At 37.4% G+C, this 23,735-nt stretch overlaps 1 protein-coding gene across 2 annotated transcripts in view; it reads left to right on the forward strand.

The window, feature by feature from the left end:
• Positions 1-23,735, forward strand: part of LOC109430774 (UDP-glucosyltransferase 2) — a 65,999-nt gene that overhangs the window by 11,465 nt on the left and 30,799 nt on the right. Inside the window, exon 1 of one of the 2 annotated variants that reach the window (XM_019706846.3) lies at positions 5,134-6,351. The exons of the other annotated variant lie outside the window; for it this stretch is intronic. Coding sequence (XP_019562391.3) covers positions 5,286-6,351 — 1,066 coding nt within the window. The 5' untranslated portion in view covers positions 5,134-5,285. Of the gene's footprint in view, positions 1-5,133; positions 6,352-23,735 lie in introns of those variants that run through there. 2 annotated transcript variants of the gene reach the window in all.

The following is a 23,735-nucleotide window of genomic DNA, read 5'->3' on the forward strand; positions in this document are numbered from 1 at the left end:
ATGTTTAGTTCTTAATATAGAAAACTTATTTTCGTACACTTATATCACCGAAAAAGCGCAAAAAATGGCGGCTTATAAAACATCTTTGATGTTACAAAAGGTGTTTTTCAATACATTATTATAACATAACATTAAGTATCGAATATGTTGTCAGCAACATCGTACATACATATTTCTTGAAAGCAGAAGCATCATGATTTATCAAACGAACACTGCAAATAAATGTGACTTCTTTCATGTGCTGGTTGATAATGGCTGAAAATAATGTTCAAGCCTAACATTTTATTTGAAATTAAACATCTCGATGTTTGGTCACTATGACTTAATTTCATGTGCCATTCAAAATTTATGGTGCAATAAACATATTCACTCATTATGAATTCATTGGCTTTCCATCAGATTGATGACAAGAAGGAAAGTTTTTGTCATTTCTCTAATTTTTGTGAGATTTTTGAACAAATTTCAAGACGTGCAACATGGTGGCTTCTTGACACAGTGCCGTCTGGAAGTTTTGGAATGCTATTTTTATTTAATGAACATAAGATGTGATTTTAGACTACAGAATTTGTATTCATTACAAAAAAGAAAATTAAGTTATTTCATTGAATTTCTTGACTACCCCAGGAAAATAATTATTCGGATAGAAATCTGTTAATGAACAAACGGCTAAACAGTTATTAGTGTAAACCTTTATAGCAGGCACTGTAATCTCCCTCACCTGAAAGGGAGGAATCCAGGATATTAGAATTACGTTTGAATAACATCGGTTGTACATCGCAATAACATGTTTGCCGAATAATACTTGAATCGATTGATATGCATTGAAATAACATCATAATAACGTATTTACAACATCCTTTTCAAAGTAGCATACAACTATGTGATTGATGTTTTTGATACCTGTTTTGAACATAAGTAAAACAATAACAAAATTGGAGTGCAGTTTCTGATTCCAATCTAAATAAGTTGATTTCTAATGTTTCGTAGAATTAAAAGTAGTGTTTCTAAGTCAGATTTAGCCCTCACGTAAGTATCCAAAGTGATTTTAGATGGCATTTATGGCCTGCCTGGTGTATTTCTTCTGTTGACCAATTAGGTCCAAAGTGACTACCACAATCGCAAGCATTATAATATTCATCCCGTTAAACAAATTCGGAGCCTAGACGACAACAAAATATTACATCTTGACCATAAACAATCGCAAAGCATGACATATTAGTGTTGGATTAGTTAGAAAGTTTTAAGAGTAAATGATATTTAATAGATAAAGTTCAAGTGAGTGAGAAGAGACAGCGAATTGATAAACATTTATACAAACGTGTTTAATACGTTAACTTAACGTATTCGTAACATACTTGAGCCCAACGGTTTTAACTATGTGCTGCTGATGTTTTTTATACCATCTCGAATGGGAGGAAGATAATGATACACAATTCTAGTGCAATCAACGTTAAATTTACGTTACTGTAACTTGTGGTGAGGTTGATAAGATTTTTCAGTGACTTGTTATTACCAAACATAGCTAAAACAGGATTCTAACATAAGATGTATTCAGATACGATTATAGCACTGTACAACAACATCTTTTTCGAAGTTAATGTTCAAAGATGTTTTCTGTGTTACTTGGGTACAGTTACAAGCAAAACTGATATCGTATTCACAGTATTGCGTAAATTTGTGGACGACTTGATACTTGTTATTCCAGCTGATAAGGTACAACAGGTCTTGGAGTTGTTCAACTCACACCACCCATACATTCAGTTCACATGTGAGATGGAAATAGATGGAAAACTCCCATACCTCGACATGGTCTTAGTCCGGCAGGCAGACGGCACGATCCGTACAGAATGGTACATGAAAACCATAGTGTCGGGTAGCATGCTGTATTTCTTTTCAATTCACCCACTAAACCAGAAGATCAACACTATAAGGAACATCATCGACCGAGTCAACAAACTCTCAACCAACTGGACAGAGAACGAGAAGAGAGAGACCATCACCCGTATTTTGCAGATTAACGACTATCCCCGAAACTTGATCAATCGATTCCTCAACCAAACAGACTGTACGCACACGTACAATGACGAACCCGAAGACTCCACGACCAACCCATCTCAGGAGCCCCAGGAGAAGATATATAGATCTCTTCCCTACATCCCATCACTTACACCAAAAATAATTCAACTCTTACGGCAGAATTATCCCACGCTGACTGTATGTACTCGGAGTGTCAGCACAGTGAGAGACCTCTACACACGCATCAAAGACCCGGTACCCATGGATCACCAACACAACGTAGTGTACCGAATACAATGCGGAAACTGTGAGAAATTCTACATTGGTTCATGTAGGCTGGTCATCAATCTTCTCACGAAGAGATTGTCTAGTCATCGCAGCAATCTAAATCAACTTGAGAACCTCTTAGGCTCGAGATTCACATACATCGATGAGCCAGTGAGAGCACTGAGAGAAAAAAACTGCTCTTCCAGCAATCTTCTCACGAAAAGATTGTCTGGTCATCGCAGCAATCTAAATCAACTTGAGAACCTCTTAGGCTCGGGATTCACATACATCGATGAGCCAGTGAGAGCACTGAGAGAAAAAAAACTGCTCTCCTGGCGCACTGTATCGATCACGGGCATAGGTTTAAATATGACTCCACGCGAATAGTTGACCAGACATACAAGAAGAATGTTTTACCGATACTTGAAATGATACACATTAGTAATGACAACAACACCATAAACAAACGCACAGATACGGATAGATTGAATGCCACCCTCTCTGGACTAATACACAAAATACACACGATTAGGACTAGGGATAGAAGTAGATACATCAACACAAACACAACCAGATTGTCCACCCCAGATTAGTCACTCTTAAAGAAAACTACACATCTATATCTATCTATATATATAAAAATGAGTTTGAAGCCTCTTTGAGGCAACAAAACTCACGAACCGGTGAACCAATCAGGATGACTTATGTAGGGTTTGATTCGTATTCATGGTGGCTGTGTTTATATGTAAAAAAAAGTTAGAAAAATGCAAGAAAATAGACAAAATGCTGATTTTTTATGACCTGGGAAGAAAATCAGCACGATGGAATTGAAACCAATCTAGAGTGCGGTGCGATTTTGAGCTCAACAGTTGTCAAACCACCACAAGACGGCAAGACAAAGTTTGCCGGGACAGCTAGTTAGTGCACCGAAGTAGTGCACCCTAATTTCAAACCATCAGTATGACAATTTATGAGATTCGTATTATTTATTACCTTTTATTTTGTTTTGTTTATATAGGGTCTTGTACCATTTGGGCAGGTGTACCTATTTTGGGCACTTGCTGCTATAACTAAGTCAATTTCAAACCGATTGATTTGAAATTTTGTACAGAGTTAGGCAAGTACAGTATCTAACTCTGTACAAAAATTCAAATCAATCGGTTTGAAATTGACTTAGTTATAGCGACAAGTGCCCAAAATAGGTACACCTGCCCAAATGGTACAATACCCTATGTTCTCTTGATCGTTGTCATAACAGTGATGCGTAAACAAAAAGTACGACAATTTAAAATTAGATCAAACTACCCCATGACAAAAAACAGAATTCTAGTAAGTAAATAACAAGCAACAGATATAACAAACAATTAATGTAACAAATTAAACATTTTAGTGATCCCAAGAAGAAGGCAAAATACATTGCGCCAAAACGTCGGAAAAATATAAAAACCAAAAATATTTCAATGCTTAATGGCTTGCTATAAAAAAACCCAAAAGCACATATTTTGCCCTATAAATTGAGATATAGTCCAAAATTGTGACGTGCTGGAGCAAATCTGAGCCCAGATTCGGATTGAGCGGCCCAAAATCTGTTGGAGACACATAAATTTGCTCTTGAGACAGATCAATAGTTAGTTTTTTGTTTCGCAGTAAAATCGGTTTCGAAACATCAATGTTGAGTGTTGAGTCGAAAAATCTGCTTTATATGCGCCGCGTTTTTGGACTTGGAATTTAATTCTACACTGAAAATTACCATCAACTCATCGAGTATCAATCGTGTAAAATGGTGTAGTAAATAAGAACCATGTGCAACATGAGAAACTTATTTTCGATCCGTAAATCAATTGTTAGGCTTTTTCCATCTTATGAAACTCCTACGGATCTATGGGAACGATTTACCTCTTGGCTTAAAATCAACGCCGCACTTGCGTACACTGTCCCCCGTTTGACTACTGTCGACTATTTGGCTAGGGATTTCTTGGTAGCGTGACTAAGAATATCTCCAATTAGACAAAATTTGCTAGACTACGACACCATCTACCAGGTCAAGGCTCCGTCGTCGGTGGATTGTGTTAGATCAGTTCAGTTGGCGTGCAACCCGTTGTTGTTGTATCAAACGCGAAGTTGACCGTTTATGGGTTCTTTATGGAGGCTGTTTCGCGTGCGCTCGATTTATTGCAAAGAGCATTAAGTTATAAATTTCTGTTTTGGGAATGTGAAAAATTTAACAAAACTTCGTGAAATGCACACATCTCGCCTTTGGAGAAGATCAAATCAATGATGTTCTTTTTACGAACTTGATCCTATTATGGCTGAGATATGCACGAAAATCAAGATTTGGTCTATGAATCAGTAACTTCACACTTGCGCACGCGAGGATGCAGTAGCAAAAGCAGTTGTTTATTAAACAGTAAGGGTATGTGTTAGTTCAACTGATTTCGTAAACTACGTCTCCAAATGAAATTCCTCGAAACTTTACAGAAATTAAATAGACGGCAGGCTGTTCAGAATGAACGAAACTTATCACATTTGCATAATATTAATAATATTCTGCGAAACGCTATTCCACGAAATGACTTGGACTCCATCAGAAAAACCTATCAATTTGGCACTCCCACTCGTGACGAGTCGATGGCATTTCGCACCACCGCCTCAGCATGATTTGGCGGTACTTTTGGTCTAGCAAACGTTTCCCACACTTGACCGCATCTCGCTTCTTGAGCACTGACTGCTGGCCTGAGAGCGATGTGAGAGATTTTCGGTGTTTATTTGTGGACATCAACTGAAATGTAAGCTACCCACCGAATGACATGACGATGGACGATTGTAGCAATGTCGCCGACCAGATAGATACATTGACACTTAACACTTGGAGGCGAAACAGTCGATGCGCTCGCTGACTGACGGACGAGGCTCGGTATTTCGCTACAACTGCAATATATAACTTAATCTCGACCCGCACGCATCTTTTAGTTTAGAGCTGGTCGCGGTCCGCGTGCTGCAAAATGTTGACCAAAAGGGTGCTCGGTTCCGTTGTGCTGTTCGTACTAGTGACGGTGGCCAGTGTCAGTGATGGGGCAAGGATATTGGCGATTTTTCCCGCGCCGGCGAAAAGTCATCAAATAGTGTTCCAATCGTTGATGAGGGGGTTGCTTGAGCGGGGTCATTCCATCGTCATGATGACGCCAGATCCTTTCGTAACGGATAATCCAAATATTACGCAAATCAATTGGAACTACGCGCACAAAATAGTGGAAGAAAACTTTGATGTGGCAAAGTTAAGACAACAAAATTGTAATTCTTTGGACATTGCTATGGGTCTTTTAAAAGTGACAGAACGGTTTATCAGAGCAGAACTAGCTCATCCGGAAGTGCAGGCATTGATTCGAAATGCCAACGACGAACACTTTGATGTTTTGATCGTGGAATATTTCCAAATGACACCGTTCTTCGCATTCGCCGAGTTGTTCAATGTGCCCATGATTGGAGTCACGTCGATCGATTCCATTTCGATGGCCCACCAAGTGATCGGAAACGTTATGAATGTGGTTGCCCACCAGGAAATGAATCACAAATTTTCATCAAATCCAAACTTTTTTCAAAGAATTGAAGCGGTTGTGACGAAAATATTCATCGATTACTATCTAATTCCTCGCGAGTTTGTGAAATATGATCGAATTATTGAGCAAAACTTTGGTGGAAACATGTCTAAATCCGTAGAGCTGATGCATCGGATAGACTTCTTGATGACCAACGTGGACCCAACAATGGGATTCATTCGTCCGATCGTGCCTCAAGCGATACAGTTGGGATTCCTACATGTCAAACCTCCGAAGCCGTTACCACAGGAGCTGCAGCAGTACATCGATGGATCCCGACATGGAGTGATTTACTTCAGTCTGGGCACTCTGATACGCAGTGATTCAATAAATCAGAAGAATTTGAAAATTTTCGTTGACACATTCAAATCACTCAAATACGACATTTTGTGGAAGTGCGACAGTGAAGTTGATCTCAACGGTACGAGTAACATTAGGATTTCGAAGTGGTTCCCACAACAGGATGTGCTCGGTAGGTCAAAACCCACATTGGAATTGGATGTTTTCTCAACAATCAGTTTCAACCGGTTCAAGAGGACCTACTTATTGAGAATATGAATTCACACGGGTCTGACAAAATTCAAGCAATTAACGCCTAAGCGGTTCATTTGGCCGAAAAAAAATGTAGAAATTTCAACGCGCGTGTATTTTTTTGTGAATGCGCGGTGCCCGGAGAAATTTACGCGATCATCCGGGAGCGACAAGAATGACTAACTGGTAACTGGTAATTTATTCATAAACTGATGAGCATAATGATGTGATTTGTTTTTCGCCAGTTCATCAAATGCAAAATGATTAGCGATCAAAAATAATGGGCAATGGATCCTCGAAGCAAAATACAGTTTTTAACAATCAAACTGCCAAGCTTCTCCCAAACAGTGGGAACGCTCATTTCAACTTGCTATAGTTCGGCCATTTTTCATCCGATTTGCAAATTATTTTGAACCGATTAATTTTCCCGTCCTAGAAAGTTAACTAAATATGAATATACCATGTTTAAAATAATGATTGGACTAAAATTTTACTTTCAAGTAGGGTATTGGTTCCCTTATTAAGCATGTGGCTCCCATTTTCATCCTACGAAAAATAAAGGATTGAAGCGCTGTTTGTTTTGTTTCTTATTTTTGTATTTTTTGTTAGAAGTGAGCACCCATGAAAACAAAAAGAACGGAGTCAATCGGTGCCGTAATCGCTTATTTTTGAATAGGATAAAAATGGGAGCATGAGATTACTGATGGCACACATACCCTACCTACTCAAAAACATGGCGCAAATAATTTGGATTTTTTGGAGTTACTTCATATGTTGAGTAGTTTTCGCAGAGGCTGGCGGCCGTAATGAATGGATGGAGAAGACTGACGATTGAAGATCTGCTGAGGCCTGCTTTGACGGGCATGAACAGATTTAGACGAACAAATATTTTGAAAATTTTTGTGAAATACGTCACCTTTGTTAACGAGTGTAACGGAAGAATCGATGTAGATGCTCTTAATTTTCATTTAAACCTAAATTTTAAATACTATTTGTAAAACACCCTGAATAGACAAATGAATGAAACCAAATTTTAAACCAAAAAAAAAAAAAATGTTGAATTGCTTATGTTGATCAAGCAAAAATATTTGCAATGAAATAACTGGAGATACTCAATCTTATGACTATGAAACTCACACAAATTATGTGTAACACAGGAAATTTCTAATTTAACGTTGAACTTCACGTTCATCGCGACAATCACTGTGTGTGCATTAGAATAATAGTGAGAAGTTTGAAAACTTGGAAGTATATAATCTTCACAAAAGTACGAATAATACGTGTATTTTCAGTTCAAATTATCAATAATCAAAAGTAAATAATCGTCGGGCCCAGTCAACCAGTGCTCGTATAATATGTAGCATAAATTGTTAAAGTGGAGGCGATATGCGTACATTTTACATGTGGAGATTTTTTTTAATTACCGTACGGGTTTGGGCCGAAAGGTCTCAGATTTTCATGAAACTTTTTCCACAGGCAGGGCACATGGATATATGAACAAGAAAAAAAAATTGAGGAAAATTCAGGGTCGCCTATTTTCCCGGAAAACTCAGGTGGAATTTTTTGTTTTCCTCTGACACTACTTACTTTGAACATAACTCAAGAACGAAGCATAGTAGAAACAAAGTTTTTTTTTTTACAAAATAAAAGCAAATTTTCTCAGAAATCCAAAAAAAAAATATGAACTGGAAAAAGTTTCCCACAAAAATTTCCACAGTTTCTCAAAAAATATTTTTAAGAAGGTAATTTCATAAGCTTTGATCGTTGAAATTTTTGGAACGCACTTAATTTCGTTGCTGAGTTATGGCAAATTTTGTGAAAAATGACCATACATGGTCATTTTCACATAATTGACCATAACTCAGTAACGAGAAAAAAGTACATTCCAAAAATTTCAGCGATCAAAGCTTATGAAATTACCTACATTACCAAAAATATTTTTTTGAAAATTTTTCACGAGTTTGGACATAGTTTTTCCGGTTTCTCTTCATGAATTTTCTCAACAATGGAAAATTTTGTGGAAATTTTTTTCAAGTTCATATTTTTTTTTTGGATTCCTGAGAAAATTTGCTTTCATTTTCATCAAAAAACTTTGTTTCTACGATGCTTCGTTCTTAAGTTATGATTTTTCATAGAAAAGGCTTTTATGGCACATTTGGACATTTTTCAACAAAATTGGCCATAACTCAAAAACGAAAAAAAAGTGCATTCCAAAAATGTCAGCGATTAAAGCTTATGAAATAACCTTCTCAAAAATATTGTTTCGAAAATTTTTCACGAGTTCGGGCATAGTTTTTCGGGCTTTTCTTTACGAATTTTCAAAACTTTGGAAAATTTTGTGGGAAACTTTTTCCAGTTCATATTTTTTTGGATTTCTGAGAAAATATGCTTTCATTTTCTAAAAAAAACTTTATTTCTACGATGCTTCGTTCTTGAGTTATGATTTTTCAAAGTAAGTAGTGCAATGCTTCGTTCTTGAGTTATGATTTTTCAAAGTAAGTAGTGTCAGGGGAAAACAAAAAAATTCCACCTGAGTTTTCTGGAAAAAATGGCGACCGTGAATTTACCTCAATTTTTATTTGTTCATATATCCATGAGCCCTGCTTGTGGAAAAAGTTTCATGAGAATCTTAAACCCTTCGTCCCAATTTGTACGATAATAAAAAAAATGCCTATGTGCCTAAATGGGGGTACAAAGCATAAGTGTGGTGCTGGTGACGGTGGTCAACCGTACAAGTACCGGAAGGAAAGGATAAGAATGCTTTTCCAGAACGATTGTGAGAAGGTTGACAAATTAGAACTACAAAATCGTCACAACACTGTGTACAGGAAATCTGTACCTATTTTTGGTGGGGACCCGATGTTCGTTTCGGCATCCTCTTTGTTTAAATATTTTGAATCAATCAAGAGAGTAAACTTCTACAGCAATGCATTTGAAATTTGTTTCTTTGAGAATTTTTGAAAATTCTTTGAAACTCCTTTGTCAGTTCTTTGGAAATTTCAAGTGTATTTGCATCGGCGATTTCTTTGAAAATTCTTTTGACATAGATATGGGAATTTCCTTGGTAGTTTCCCGAGCAGACGAAAATATCTAAATCATATCTCAAATCGAACAATTTTTACTGTCATCCCGAGTAGAAGTAAAAATCAGAACAATATCATCATTTGATATTCCTCAGTGAAGTACTCAAGATCATAATTAGTAGGCCTGTCCAGCTTTTCAAAAATGCTCTCTGATTCTCAAGTCCACCCCCATATTTTGATTGGCATCCTAAAAGAAGTAACTGGTCAAAATTTCAGCCAAATCCATTGAAATTAAGAGGTGCATCAAATCAATTTTGTGTTTTTCGACTATTTTTGAACTTCAAAAAATCATAACTACACTAAAACATGTCAAAACTTAATTCTTTCGGCAGAAATTGAAAGCTATACTTGTTTGCTACAACTTCTCCGAACAACGTGTGCCAATACAATTGAAGGAAACATGTGTAATTATTACTTCTGTAATCAGAAAACCCTTAAAAAGATGATTTTTTAATAGATTTTGTTCTGGAACACCCTAATATACGTAATAAGTTGGATTTTTCAAAACGGCATCATATTCTCCGATGTTTTTTGGTTATTTGCTTCTTTGGCACCAATGCTGTAGGAGTTGAGCAAAAATTACTAAAATTCGTGAAAGCCAAATGTGGCCTAAAAACTAGCTTTTCGGGTGCAATCACGCTTTGGCGCGCAAAAAGTGGCATCGCGTCAGCACTGATATGATAGCCAACACCTGTCATCGCGCTTGTTTGTTATCACCCGTGGTAGGGGGTAGCCAAGGCAAACTACAAGGAAGCAAAGCTACTACGTTCAGTACGATTTCGCGCCACAACGTGATTGCCTCCAAAAAGCTAGTTTTTAGGCCACATTTGGCTTTCATGAATTTTAGTAATTTTTGCTCAACTCCCACAGCATTGGTGTCAAAGAAGCAAATAACCAAAAAACATCGGAGAATATGATGCCGTTTTAAAAAATCCAACTAATTAAGTATATTAGGGTGTTCCAGAACGAAATCTATCAAAAATTCAACTTTTCAAGGTTTTTCCGATTACAAAAGTGATAATTACAAATGTTTCCTTCAATTTTATTGGCACACGTTGTTCGGAGAAGTTGTAGCAAACAAGTATAGCTTTCAATTTCTGCCGAAAGAATGAAGTTTTGACATGTTTTAGTGTAGTTATGATTTTTTGAAGTTCAAAAATAGTCGAAAAACACAAAATTGATTTGATGCACCTCTTAATTTCAATGGATTTGGCTGAAATTTTGACCAGATACTTCTTTTAGGATGCCAATCAAAATATGGGGGTGGACATGAGAATCAGAGAACATTTTTGAAAAGCTGGACAGGCCTAATAATTAGCTATTGGTTTGTTTGACATAAGAGATAAAAGATCAAAAATAAGATCAAAAATCAGTATGGGGAAGAACATAATAATATCTCATTTTGATGTTATAAGATCAGTCTAATATCTGGGGAGATCTGGGCTGTAGCACATCTAACCAATATCATAAAATGATCTGACAGATGGATTAGAGTAAAAGAAAAAAGAAAAATGGCCGCGACCAGAATCGAACTTGTGACCTTGTGATTTATGAGCAGTGACATTACCACTGCACTACGACTCATATCTGAAAATAGCACGTAACAAGAGCATCAAGTTCTACGTTTTCCAAGGTGTTTGCGAGTCATGGTAGTTGTGTTGGTTTGGTCCCGCCATGTTGTAGATGAATGTGTGAAAGAACTAATTATGATCTTGAATAGTAATTTTCAGATCTTTCGAATTCTGGATGTTTCAGATGGAAAAGTGAAGAGCTAATTTTGATCTTGAGCGGTATTTTTCAGATTTCTCAATGATAAATGTTCTATTGCAGAATATTAATACAATTTTCACCCAAAATTTGTAAACTGACGTAATGTTATGGAAAATAAAATTGAATTAAGGCTATTTTGCGTATTTTCCTAAACTAAGAGAGCACTTTTCTCTAGTCTAGATGGTTTCACATTTCTTGCTATTTCTCTGAATTGTTAACAAAGCTAGTGATCCAAACTTTAAAAACGACATGCGTAGAAACACGTTTGGTTTATTTTGCGCCTAAAACAGGACGAATTTCCACCAATAGGACGCAATCAGTGAAGTACTAGATTGTAGTAATGAGCTGATTTTTTGTATGGTGAAAAGGTAAATCTAGTATGTACTTCACTGAACGTGCTCTATTGTGAACTGTCGCCCAGAAAAGCTTTGGAAACATTTAGAAGAACGTAGTCGTCTGTTCGTATACCCCATGCAGAATCGCTACGCAATTCGTTGGTTGAAACTCAAAAAGCTTGTCGTCTGCTGCGGTATGTTTTGTTGAATCTAGAATCAAACGGTCCGTTTTTCGAAACGGGCGTATTTTGCTTAGCGGGCCGATAATGTTCCCAAAATGTCCGGTGATTCATTTATTGGATTCGTACCACAAATGCAAGCTCGACATCGAGGTCCAGCTCATGTTGTTATCGGACTAAATTGGAAAGCCTCTACTGGTTTACTCACAGTGAAATAAAATTATTATAATCTGGGATTAAGAAATCTATCAGATAGAATCAGTATATATTTGTATGCCTTTTTTAAAGGAAAGCAAATATCGATTATATGCAGAGTAATCGGCGCATACAATGTTTTTCTTCGTTCAATTGCCGCATCCATAAACCCGCTTATTGAAAATGAAGACCACTTCTACTTCCTTTTTGTCCCAGTGCTCGTTTGTAAAATTTGTGGTGTACATAAGGGAACATCTATTTATTATGTAACGCTAAATTCGATATTTTTGAACTCGTTGGTTGGTTCATTAGGATCTGGCGGAATCCATAATGTGCTTTTGTATGATAACTCCTACTGTTTTGTATGGGTCGTAACGCTAGGCTGTATTCCCTATTCCCCTGGAGCGCTACGGAATTTATTGAACCCCTATCTCCTGAAGCGTTACGTTATTTGGGGACGGCGCATAATGAAAGTTGAAAACTTAAAATAATTTTTATGCGCAATGTAGGGAAATTTCGACATTTATACAGCGGGTTGCACTAGGCTTTCCAAAGATCAAATTAAGTACTCATTTTGAAATCATATCACGATGAGATATGTAGCAGATATTTGGCAACTTTTTGAATATCTCATCAATATCATATTAAGATATGACATCAAAATTTGATCGTTTTATGATGTGATTATGATATTCACGTCTACCCGGGATAGCTCGATGTGATTTTGATGTGTTATTAAAAAAAATTCAAAAATATCGCACGAATAGCTCAAAGTGATATGATATCAGTTTTTGTTATAGTGTGAAGAATTAGCAATAAGTTGAAATTCACAAATACAAAGAAATTAAAAAAAAAAAAAAGTTTTTGTTATAATCGAAATATCAGAAAATTTCTACAAGAGAACAAATCTAAAGGGCGAACATGATGAAATTGTCACACAGAAAATATTGTATCACTTTTGATTGCGTTCGCCAAAATAGCTAATTTTTTTAACATGAATAGTATATTATGTGTAGCTAATACCATAAAATTTTCATTAAAATCGGTTGAGTATTGGCGGAGATATCGTTGAAACAAGGAAATTGCCACTTGAGAATCTTGTGCAAACAAACATTTTGGAAAATATCACTTTTTTGCCGTTTCAACGCTGGCGCCAAAAATACTGAACCGATTTCAATGAAAATTTTTATGTACTTTAAGTATGTATGTAGGAGTAGTTTGTCAAAATTTCATTCAATTTGATCATACCGTTAAAAAGTTATAGCCATATATGTCGCACTAAGTCACAATAAGCAGATGTGGTTTTTGGTATAGTGAAATTCAAACTGTTCTTACTTTGAAAGTACCGTCGTTCGGGGTGACATTGGGCCTAGAGGGTCACATTGGTCCATCGATCCCACGGACTCAATTTAAGTAAGATAATCCTGCGGTGGATACAAAGTATCTTAGAATTATGTATTCTACTAGTTTAGCACACAATATACATTCCCGTCGTACCCTAAACGTGCGGAATAGTGGCCCAATGTCACCCCGCTTTGGCCCAATGACACCCCGCACGACGGTACTCAACAAAAATGGCTGAAATTTTTACTGTAAACAGTTTTACACAACAATTTTACACTGTCAAGGTATTATAAAAATCGGCACAGTGTTACCAGTTCTACAGTCAAAATAGTGCACGCAGAACGAAAAATGGTCAAAAAGTACCTAAAATTTACCTTGAAGCGATTTGAGCTTTGGATATTTACTAGAAAAAGTACTGAACCGATTTCGATCAAATTTTTACCACTTAATTGATACTTTGTTAAGAATATCGTGTGAAATTTTCAAACGTTTTGATGAGGTAATAAAAAAGTTATAGCCTAAGTAATTTTTTGAAATGGGTGCACAAATTTTCTGAAATCTCATTTTATGATATCGACAATATATGCGCCAATACTGATATTCACAGCAATGAGCCACAGTTGAGTGGTGAACATCGCCGCCTGTGAATCCTAAGGTCGTAGGTTCGATGCCGGATGTTGGCATTTTTTTTTTCAAGAAAATGGTCGACAAATCTTGTCTGCTATTGTTTAAATCTTGTAATATCTTAACGAGCTATTATTGAGTAATTCATCATACTAGATTTTACCTATTATATCAATCAAACCAATAACAGTTTTTGTTCTACAGTAATTCACTCAGTAATAACTGAATATGCTATTAATCACCTGCTCCGGTTAATTGGAATTTGTTCCGCGTTTGCTTTGGGAATTTATTCCTTTGGATGTTTCTGTATGAAATATAAATTGAATAAATTCACAAAAAAAAACATGGAATTTTCAACTGCATTTTCTTTGATAACATTTTCAGCCATTCCATTGCAAAATCATGCGAAGCTTGTTTGGGAATTACTTTAACAACGCTATTGAGAATTCCTTTGACAATTTTATTCAAGCTCCTTTTGTAGTACCTTTATATTATATTATATCTATATGTATTCCTCCGAAAACTTATTCGGCAATTTTTTCAGGGATTTCTTTAGCAATTTTTTTTTGGAAATTTCTTCAACAATGTGTTTGCGAATTGCTTCAATAATTCTTATAACAATTACAGCCCTTGGGCAACTCATTTATAAATTCATAACTTTTTTTAAGAAAATTGTTCTGTAACTCCTTAAGACAACATTTTTTTTTTGAAATTTTTCAGGCAGCATCCACGGCAATGTAACTAGAAATTCTATCCGTCAACTATTATTATATTTTGCGCGTGTCTCTGTCATAACCCAGTTTATTTTAAAACTTATAAAAAAAAACAAAGTATTTCGGCTTAGTTATGCCCATGTGGCGCCCGAGCCTTCCAAATAAACGAATAAGTAAAAAAAAATGTTAAAAATAGACGGACTTATAACCAAAAATCGTTGCGATTAAAAAAAATGGGACGTTCTATTTTGGGAGTTTTCCACAATTGTTTTGCCATATTCTTTTGATATTTTTTTTTTTTTTTTTTTTTTTTTTTTTTTTTTTTTTTTTTTTTTCTTCAATAGGCATAAAACCCATTTGCTTTATTTTTTTTTCATACAAATTTACAATATTTTAACATTTTCCAGTGAGTTATACTCTTTTAAGGAATTTGTTAATTAACGCTATACATTATTTACATACAATATCAAACTTAACATTTAACATCTTGTATTCAATTATAACTTAAACAAACACTTATTTTGGACGTGTTGATGATGGAGCGACGAGTCGAGCGGCAACAGATGGATGGCGGTGCGTGGCAGGCGGTGGAATGCGGCGGTTTGATGGTGGGTGGCGTATGGTGGCGGGTGGTGGCGGGTGGTGTTGGTGGGTGGCAGGGCGGGTGGCAGGGCGGTTGGCAGGGCGGGTGGGCGGTCTAGCGGCGGTAGAAAGCAGAAAAAAGGAGGCGAGTGAATGACAAGCAAATTCAAACTAAATAGCGGAGGACATTCTGCTTTATGGACGTCCTTAACGAACGTTTGAAGCATTTCGTGTTTCCCGTTGTTTTAAGGGTTGGCGGTAAAGCATTGTAGAGTTTACTGGCAGCATACGTAAACTTTTTCTTTCCCATCTCAGTTCGGGGTCGGATTAGAAACAGGTTACCGGGTTGCCTGGACGAACGATTGTTGGCTACCCATCTTAATGGGATGTTGTGATGAATGTTGGATGTATTTGACACTATTTGGTTCATAAAAACCATAAGTTGCATCTCATACATTGCTCTTATAGGCAATATAGAGTTGTTAGGATCATTGTAAAGGGCAGCGGTTGGAAACAGATGAGGCTTTCTAAACACCACTTTCAGGCACCTATTTTGCGAAACTTGTAGCTCCTTCAACCGAGATTTACCAGCAGCACCCCAAACAGCTACCAGATATTGCAGTCGTGAATGAATTAGTGCAAAATACAGCTTTAATAGCCAGTTGCTGGGTATAAAAGATGAAATCCTTCTCAGCAAGCCGCACAATGAACTGATTTTTCCTTTTAGGTGGTTGATATGCGGAGACCAATTCATTTTTGAGTCAATGATCAGTCCCAAAAAGGGATACTCGAACACTTCTTCAATTGCATGACCATGTACTTCAAGAGGAACACGGGGTGGAAGTCTACGGTTAGGGGAATGCAGGAGCATGTACTTTGTCTTTCCCAAATTCAGCGACAGCAAATTCACGTTGAAATAATCTTCCAGCAGCAGAATGTCGTGTTTGATTTGATCTTGGACAACTTCTATGCTTACACCTTGGTATAACACGGACGTATCATCAGCGAAGAGCCGCAACTTTCCCTTCAGCGGTAGCATACATATATCGTTGATGAAGAGTAGGAATAGAATCGGCCCCAAATTGCTACCTTGTGGTACTCCAGTGATGATGGAACTAAGCCCGCTTTTGTGCTCTCCTATGGTGACGTATTGCCGGCGATTACTAAGATAGCTTTCAATAATAGTTTTTGAAATTCCTCGGATGCCAAGTAATTCTAACTTTTCCAGCAGTATGCTATGGTCGATAGTGTCGAAGGCTTTTTTTAAATCGATGAACAGCGCTCCAGCAATTTGTTTGTTGTCCAAGGAATCGTATATATCCTCCACAAGATCACATGCAGCACTGAGTGTGCTAGAGCCCTCGCGAAAGCCATATTGATGGGTATATAGCAGCTTAAAATGACTAACGTAATCGTTGATCCGTTGTACCAACAGCTTCTCAATTATCTTGTTCAACATCGACAAGCATGAGATTGGACGATAGTTGGCCAAAACCTTCGGGTCCCCGGACTTGAAGATCGGAACTACTCGAGCAACTTTCAGGCAATTTGGGTAATGTCCAGTTCGTATGATTTCATTAAATACATCGGTTAATAACAGTGCGAAGAACTGGTGATGATTCTTTAAAAACGAAGGGGCGATTTGATCCGGTCCACATGACTTTTTTGTATCCAGGTTGTTGATCAGAAGGATGGTTTCATTCACTGTTGCGGGGCGCATATACATGGAGGTCGGCTGGGCAGTTGCGGTTCCTAGTCGGTGGATGTTTCGATCGCCAGGAATCGATGAGGCTAGGTTGCGGCCAATGTGGCAAAAATGGTCGTTGAAAGCAGTACAGATTTCGTCCATGTCTGTTAGCGTCCGATCTCCATTATGGATGGTTATATTTGGATTTCTGCCGTGTTTTTCTCCCCGAATATTGTTGACAATTTTCCATGCATCTCTCTGACTGCTTCTAGCAAGGATATTTTGGTAGTAATCATGCTTTGCTTGCTTTTTCTTCCTGCACAATAAATTCGATACGTGTTCTAATAACGCTCTGGAGTTATTATCCCCGGGATTCTGTTTGCATTTTTTTATCTGTTTGTTTTTGATACGAATGAGCTTCCATACGTCCAAAGTCATCCAGGGGCAAAATCCTTTTACCTTGGCTTGCACGCTTACAGTTCTTGTGCACTGCGCAAGAATTGTTCTGTACAAATCTACCACGTGGAGCAATTTGTCACTAGCGGTCATGCTAACTGGCAACTCATTAACTGCAATCGAAAATCGTTCATTAAGACTTCTGTAATCAACAATAGTCTTATTCAAACTTCTTGTTTCAATTGAGCAACTTAGTTTGAATGTTGAAACGATTAGACAATGGTCACTAATATCGGTCTCAATTGTCTCATTCACAACAGTAGTTGCTAGATGTTCTGTGCATACAACATGATCTAGAATGTTGTTGCTAGTGGGTCTCGTTACATTAGTATTAGTGACAAACATATTGTAAGCTGCAAGTATTTGAAGGTATTCTGCAGCTATTGGATTCGATGGAGAGTTTACTGGAATGTTCATATCTCCTACAACTATACAATCATTCCCATTTCGAACATTTGAATACAGTTGATCTAACTGCCCAAGAAATCTTCTACAGTCAAAAGCCGGAGGTCTGTAGATCGCATGGAATTCTAACCATCTGCCTAGTAATTGAAGCCGCAGATGAATGTGGTGAAATCCGTCCATTTCGATTACCTTTTGAACATTCATTTTCAAATCATCACGAACAAAAACAGCCAAGCCTCCATGCGATTCGTTCCTACACGAGAACACGCCGCTATAACCATCAAGTGTGAACAATCCCTTTCGGTTAACTTTCACCCAAGTTTCGCACAACACAACTACATCGACCCGCATTCTCGACATGTATAGTGTCTCCCCAATCCAGTCAAATTTCGATACATCATTCATCCCTCTTATATTCAGTTGAATAACTTTGAGTGATTTTGAGTTCCCAACGGTATATTTATTTTCCAACCATTCTCCTACAGAATCATACATATAATTAGAGTACATGGACATTACGAATTATAGAACTAGATGACAATCTTAGTGTTGTTCTTATTGCCTACGCTTCAAGGAAGGTTCGCCGGTTGGTGATGATGAATCCGAGCCGCTTCTACTCGAACTATTCAATAACCTTTTTGAGCTAAGCTTCCCAAGCCTTTCGATATCCTTACGGCTGCGAATCACGTCGACTTTCGAACCTTCAGTTTTCTTGATGAGAATGGCGCCATTCCGGCCCGGCCAGACGAATTTGATGTCCGTAAGGTCCTTGAATTCTCGTACTTCCTTCAACAGCTCCATTCCGTATGGTGTGAGCTCATCACGCAAAACTATTTTTGCCGTAGATGAGTTGAAGGCAGAATCAACCGCAGATGCTAATAGAGGTCCATGGTTCTTCTTCTTGCTGAACAATTCTTCTTTGTACCGCTCCTCCGAAAAACAGACTTTAACTGGTGGCACTTTTGCGTCGTGTTGCTGATGATCCTTGCTGCTGAGTCGTTTTGCTTCCACTATAGCACCTTCGGGTAGCTGGTATCCAACAGCAGCGGCAACTTTGCGTACAGCGGTCTCCACAGATTCATTCCTTTTCATGGGTATTCCGAGCAGCACAGCATTTTTCGATATTGAGGCTCTGTTCAGGCGATCCACTTCTAGCTCAAGTTGGTTTACCGTGTCCGATGTCGCCTGCTGTTTCCCACGCAGATATTGGACGTCCTTCTTCATCATGTTTTGCTCTTCCTTCACCGATTTCAACTCGTCGAGTACAGAGTCCAGCTTTTCTGAGAGGAAGTTTTGGAATTTTTCTATGTCGCCAACAGTTGACTTAACGGTTTGCAGCTCGGCTCGCGTTTCACGTACCTCGACAAGAACATTCTGTAACTGTTTAAGCACTTCAGATTCCACAGCCAAATTTCGGGTCGACTGTTGGTAGATGTTATTGCACTCCAATGAACAGAAATAGGTTTTTTCGCGTAACTTGCGGACGGCGTTTCCGATCACATTTTTGCACTTAAAATGTTCATTCTTGTGGCAGTATGCACATTCAACAACTTTTCGCGGGTCCTTTTCTTCGAGGCCACAAATCACACAAACGATAGCTTCATCAGACATTTCTGTTTCGGACGATTAGTTTGTTGACTGTAGCAATGATGAGACAATGCAGCAAGACAGAATACAGATGTATGCATGTATTGAACGATGTACTTTAATTATCTCTATTGTTGCTCTTTGATTGCATATGGATGGATATAGTTACCAGATTGAGTGTGACAAATTTCAGTTATGTTTTCCACGGGACTTAGTACAGAATTGGACTTGATAACGATGTCGTCGGTTAAACTGCACTTGATGAGCACTTTCAGTATAATTTTTCCACAGGTTTTTCTGTATTTCCTTATCAAAGTTGATAAATTTCAGCGGCAGTTTTTTGATATTGTATGCAGCTCGCAGTGTTGCCAGATATTTCTTGGGAAGTTTCTATATGAATTCCTTTGGCCATTCCTTTAGATGTTTCTCATGTGATTACTTTGGAATTCAGCAATTTCCAACTAGAATAGCGTAAGGAAAGAAATAACAATTTTCAAAAGAATAGTCGAAGAAAAATGGAAATGGAATTGCCATATACATTTCCTGGTAATTCTTATAGAAATTGTCAAAGAAAAAAATTAAAAAAAAAACGGAGAACTGCCTTGGAAAGTTCCAATGCAATTGCTGAGGGAGTTTCCATAGAAGTTGCCGGAAAAATTTTCACAGATATTGCGGAAGGATTACCTTTGAAAGTTGCCGATGGAATTCCTAAAGGAAAATTGAAAAAAAAAAAGATTCCAATGGACTTGTCGAAGATATTCCAAACGAAATTTTCGTAAGCAAAGGAATTACCATAATTTAAATATGCTGAAAAAAATTCAAAAAGATTTCCCAAAATAATTATTTGACGAGTGTAAAAGTAATTTCCGGACGAATTTACAAAGATAATGACAGAGAAATTCCTTAAAAAAATGCTGAGAAACTCCCACACTGAAACAATTTTCGAGGTTTTTAAAGGAACATTTGGTGAATAAATTTTCATAACTACAAGTTTGCTAAGAAATTGTCAAAAAAAATCTTGAAAGAATTACCAAAGAGCTCCAAAAAAAAAACTAAATATTTTTTTCTGAAAAATATTGATATTGAAAAAAGTAAAAGAAAACGAAGTTCCTAAAGAAAGTTTCAAAACAAGTTCCCAAGGAATTTCCGTGGACGTCTTGAAAAAATAAAAACTGTCGCAGAATCTTCCAGAAGCATCACTGAAAAATTAACGAAGACATTGACTGATGAATTAATAAGAATTTCAGAAGAAATTTCCAAAGAAATTATATGAATTCCTTCGGAAGGGAATTTTTAAAGGGGTTACCCAAAGTGCCCATCAAACCAACAAAAATCAACCCGAAGTGCATAAAAAATTTGCTAACAGAATTCCAAAATTTTAAAAATGGGAAAGTGAAACAACTCCCAAAGGGTTTATAGAAAATACTCGAAAATATTGTTTCGAAAATTGCCAAGGAGTTGTCAAATAAATTGCCTAATAAATTTGAAAAGAAATATCCAAAAACATTGCCGAAATAATTACTGAAGGCATCACCAAAAGAATTCGCAATACGATTGCAAGGAAAATTCCAAAAATAATAATCCCAAAATAATTGCATGGCAAAGAAAATAACCAAAAGAACGGCTGAAGCAATACAAAAATGCTTGAAAAATTTTAAAAATGTTTTACAAATAACTCCCGTACGAACTTATGAAGGGATTACTGATGAAATTACCAAAAACCCGAATTAATCCACCTAGCGGTGATGGTGCCTTTCTCGTGCTTTAAAATATCCTTTCGACAAAACTTAAGCGACATGTAGATGACATTGACATAAATACAAAATGAAAACTGCTTAATCCACTCAATATGGATACATTTTATACTAGCATGACATCCGATACGCAAAGTGGGAAAAAATAGGTATAAAATGCAAATAAATTCGATATCTCTGCTCGGAGTGGATGGATTCGAATGAATTTCTGACACAAAGTGCAAAAATCTCTATAGTTTCAGATAAGGGGGGTGTCATTCGCCGCACGATGCTGGAAATCAGTGTATTAAGCTCGTTTTACCCCACCCTCTCTTTCTCTCACCTTTTTGAGAAAATCCTCATCTATTCCCGACTGGCGTGCAAAATAAATGACTCATTTAACTCGTATTTGTGCAAAAACTTGCATAGTATCGACCATTTGACATAAGGTTGGTCTTACTCTTATCGATTGCGTTCCACTCCTGGCAGAGATGCATGTGAAAGTTTTAAAAATAGGGGATATCGGAGTTATTTGAAGATTATTCAATTTTTAAGGCCGTGCGGTGAGCCAAACCAGCTCCATTCGATACTACGGAAGTTCTTATACAAACACAAATTAAATAAATCATTTATTTTGCACTTCAGGATTTTTCCAATTAGATGAAAACGAGAGATAGTGGGGTAAAACGGGCCCGATACACCGATTTCCAGCATCGTGCGGCGAATGACACCCCCCTTATCTAAAACTGTATAGATTTTTGCAGTTTGTGTCAAAAATTCATCTGAATCCACCCACTCCGAGCAGAGATATTGAATTTATTCGCGTTTTATACCTATTTTTCTCATTGTGCAACGATCCAAAATTCAAACCAAACAAGTGTCATGCAGCCGCAAAATTTTGAAGCGTCATTCTAGATTTTCAGGTCATTATTTATGAGAACTTAGACCTATTCGTCACTGTTCTTACCCAACGTTTATCAGGCCATCAAACAAAGCCACGATATGATTTATCACTTGAACGTTAGTTTTGCTACACAACAGTTAGTATATGTGATCTAAGGCTATTTTCTTGCTAACCGTTCATTAGGTTATCAAAAAATCTGCGATCTGATGTGTCGTATGGTATGGGTTTGGTTCATTTTTATATTTGGTAACTTCCGGTAGGATACCCGGAACTGATTCCATGACACTACCGGTTGTCCCAGATATGGTCTGAGATTAGTTTATTGCTAATTCTTCACCTATACCTAATCGCCGCGATTTGATATACATATCGCATGTATGGGTTAGATTCAAATTTACTGTTTAACCGCTTTCGAAGGCACACCCGAACCCGCAATAGTGCCGAGAAGTATCTAATGTGGTCTGGCCCTATTTTTCAATTGTGCATCGGATTGTCGATAAGTCGTGATTTGATGTACCGTCAGTAAAGGCGACATTAGGCCTGGGGGTAACTTTGGGCCAAAAATCAAGAAAGATGTTTCGTTCAAAAAACTAACATTTACCTAAGTGATTATCAAAAGTAGGTAGGATATTTTTTTTTTTTTCCTTCTAAACCATAGGGGGATAATCTGCTCAACAGACACCCTAACAGAAGGTTAGGGTAGTGTAGGTCTGACAGGCCGTCTTCTACAACAAAAGTAAAATCCAGGACTACTCTCTCCTCGTACCCACTAAACCATTCCTATGGTCGCCAAACCCTACGTCTCTCCGGATCAGTTAGTGGTAGTGCTGTTGGGTAGTGGACGCTCTCGGTAATGACCCACTTAAATTAATTTTATTTGGGTGTTATCGGATTAATTGCCCTTCAGGCAAATAATTAGAGAATGTGTATTACCACTGTGTTAATGGGAAAAGAATTGTGAAAGGATTCTGACCCATGAAAGGAAGAAATATAGTGAAAAATATTTCTTGATTATGAAGTGTTACTTCTATATGCGGAGCGGTGCAATGGCATCCCCCGTTGTTCAGTGTAGATAGTGCGGTATCATGAGAAACCACCTTTGTATGCGGGATTATCGCATCTTTTTTGTGTAGTGATTTTGTTTGCAATGGTGGTGAGTACTGACCTGCCGTTCAACGTACGATTGTCCTATGTTATATGGGAACCCCATATGTACATGGGACAATTATTTGATGAATGGCAGTGACTGAGTTATTCATATCCACTTGAAATGTGCGAGAATAACTCAATATATTCGGGCGTCCGTTATAGTCGCTGGTAAATAAACAAGTACTGCATGATTGTGCAACAGTGTTCTGTACCAGTTTGGCCGTGATGAGACCAATAATGAGATACTGCAATATGGTGTTAGACTGTGCGCTATCTCTAATACGTGTACCTACCGGCGGAGGAACACGCAGTTTGGGGTCTTTTGTATTGCAATACAATCGTGCGATCGATCGATTGAGTGTATGTATTGCAAATTATTTGGTCTCTGTATAGAGTCAAAAGGGTGAAATGCTTTTTGTGGACATTTGCTATGCAAGAGGTGTTTTCTGGGTGTATGGCATTAGTGCATCAGAAAATATATCTGTATTTCAAATTAACCACTATTTGGTATTTTTATCCTAAATATTGAACCATTGCCACAAGTGGCAGTGGATTCTTTTTATTGATTTGCAATATGAG

Source organism: Aedes albopictus, chromosome 2 (assembly GCF_035046485.1).
Source record: "Aedes albopictus strain Foshan chromosome 2, AalbF5, whole genome shotgun sequence".
NCBI classification, from domain to species: domain Eukaryota; kingdom Metazoa; phylum Arthropoda; class Insecta; order Diptera; family Culicidae; genus Aedes; species Aedes albopictus.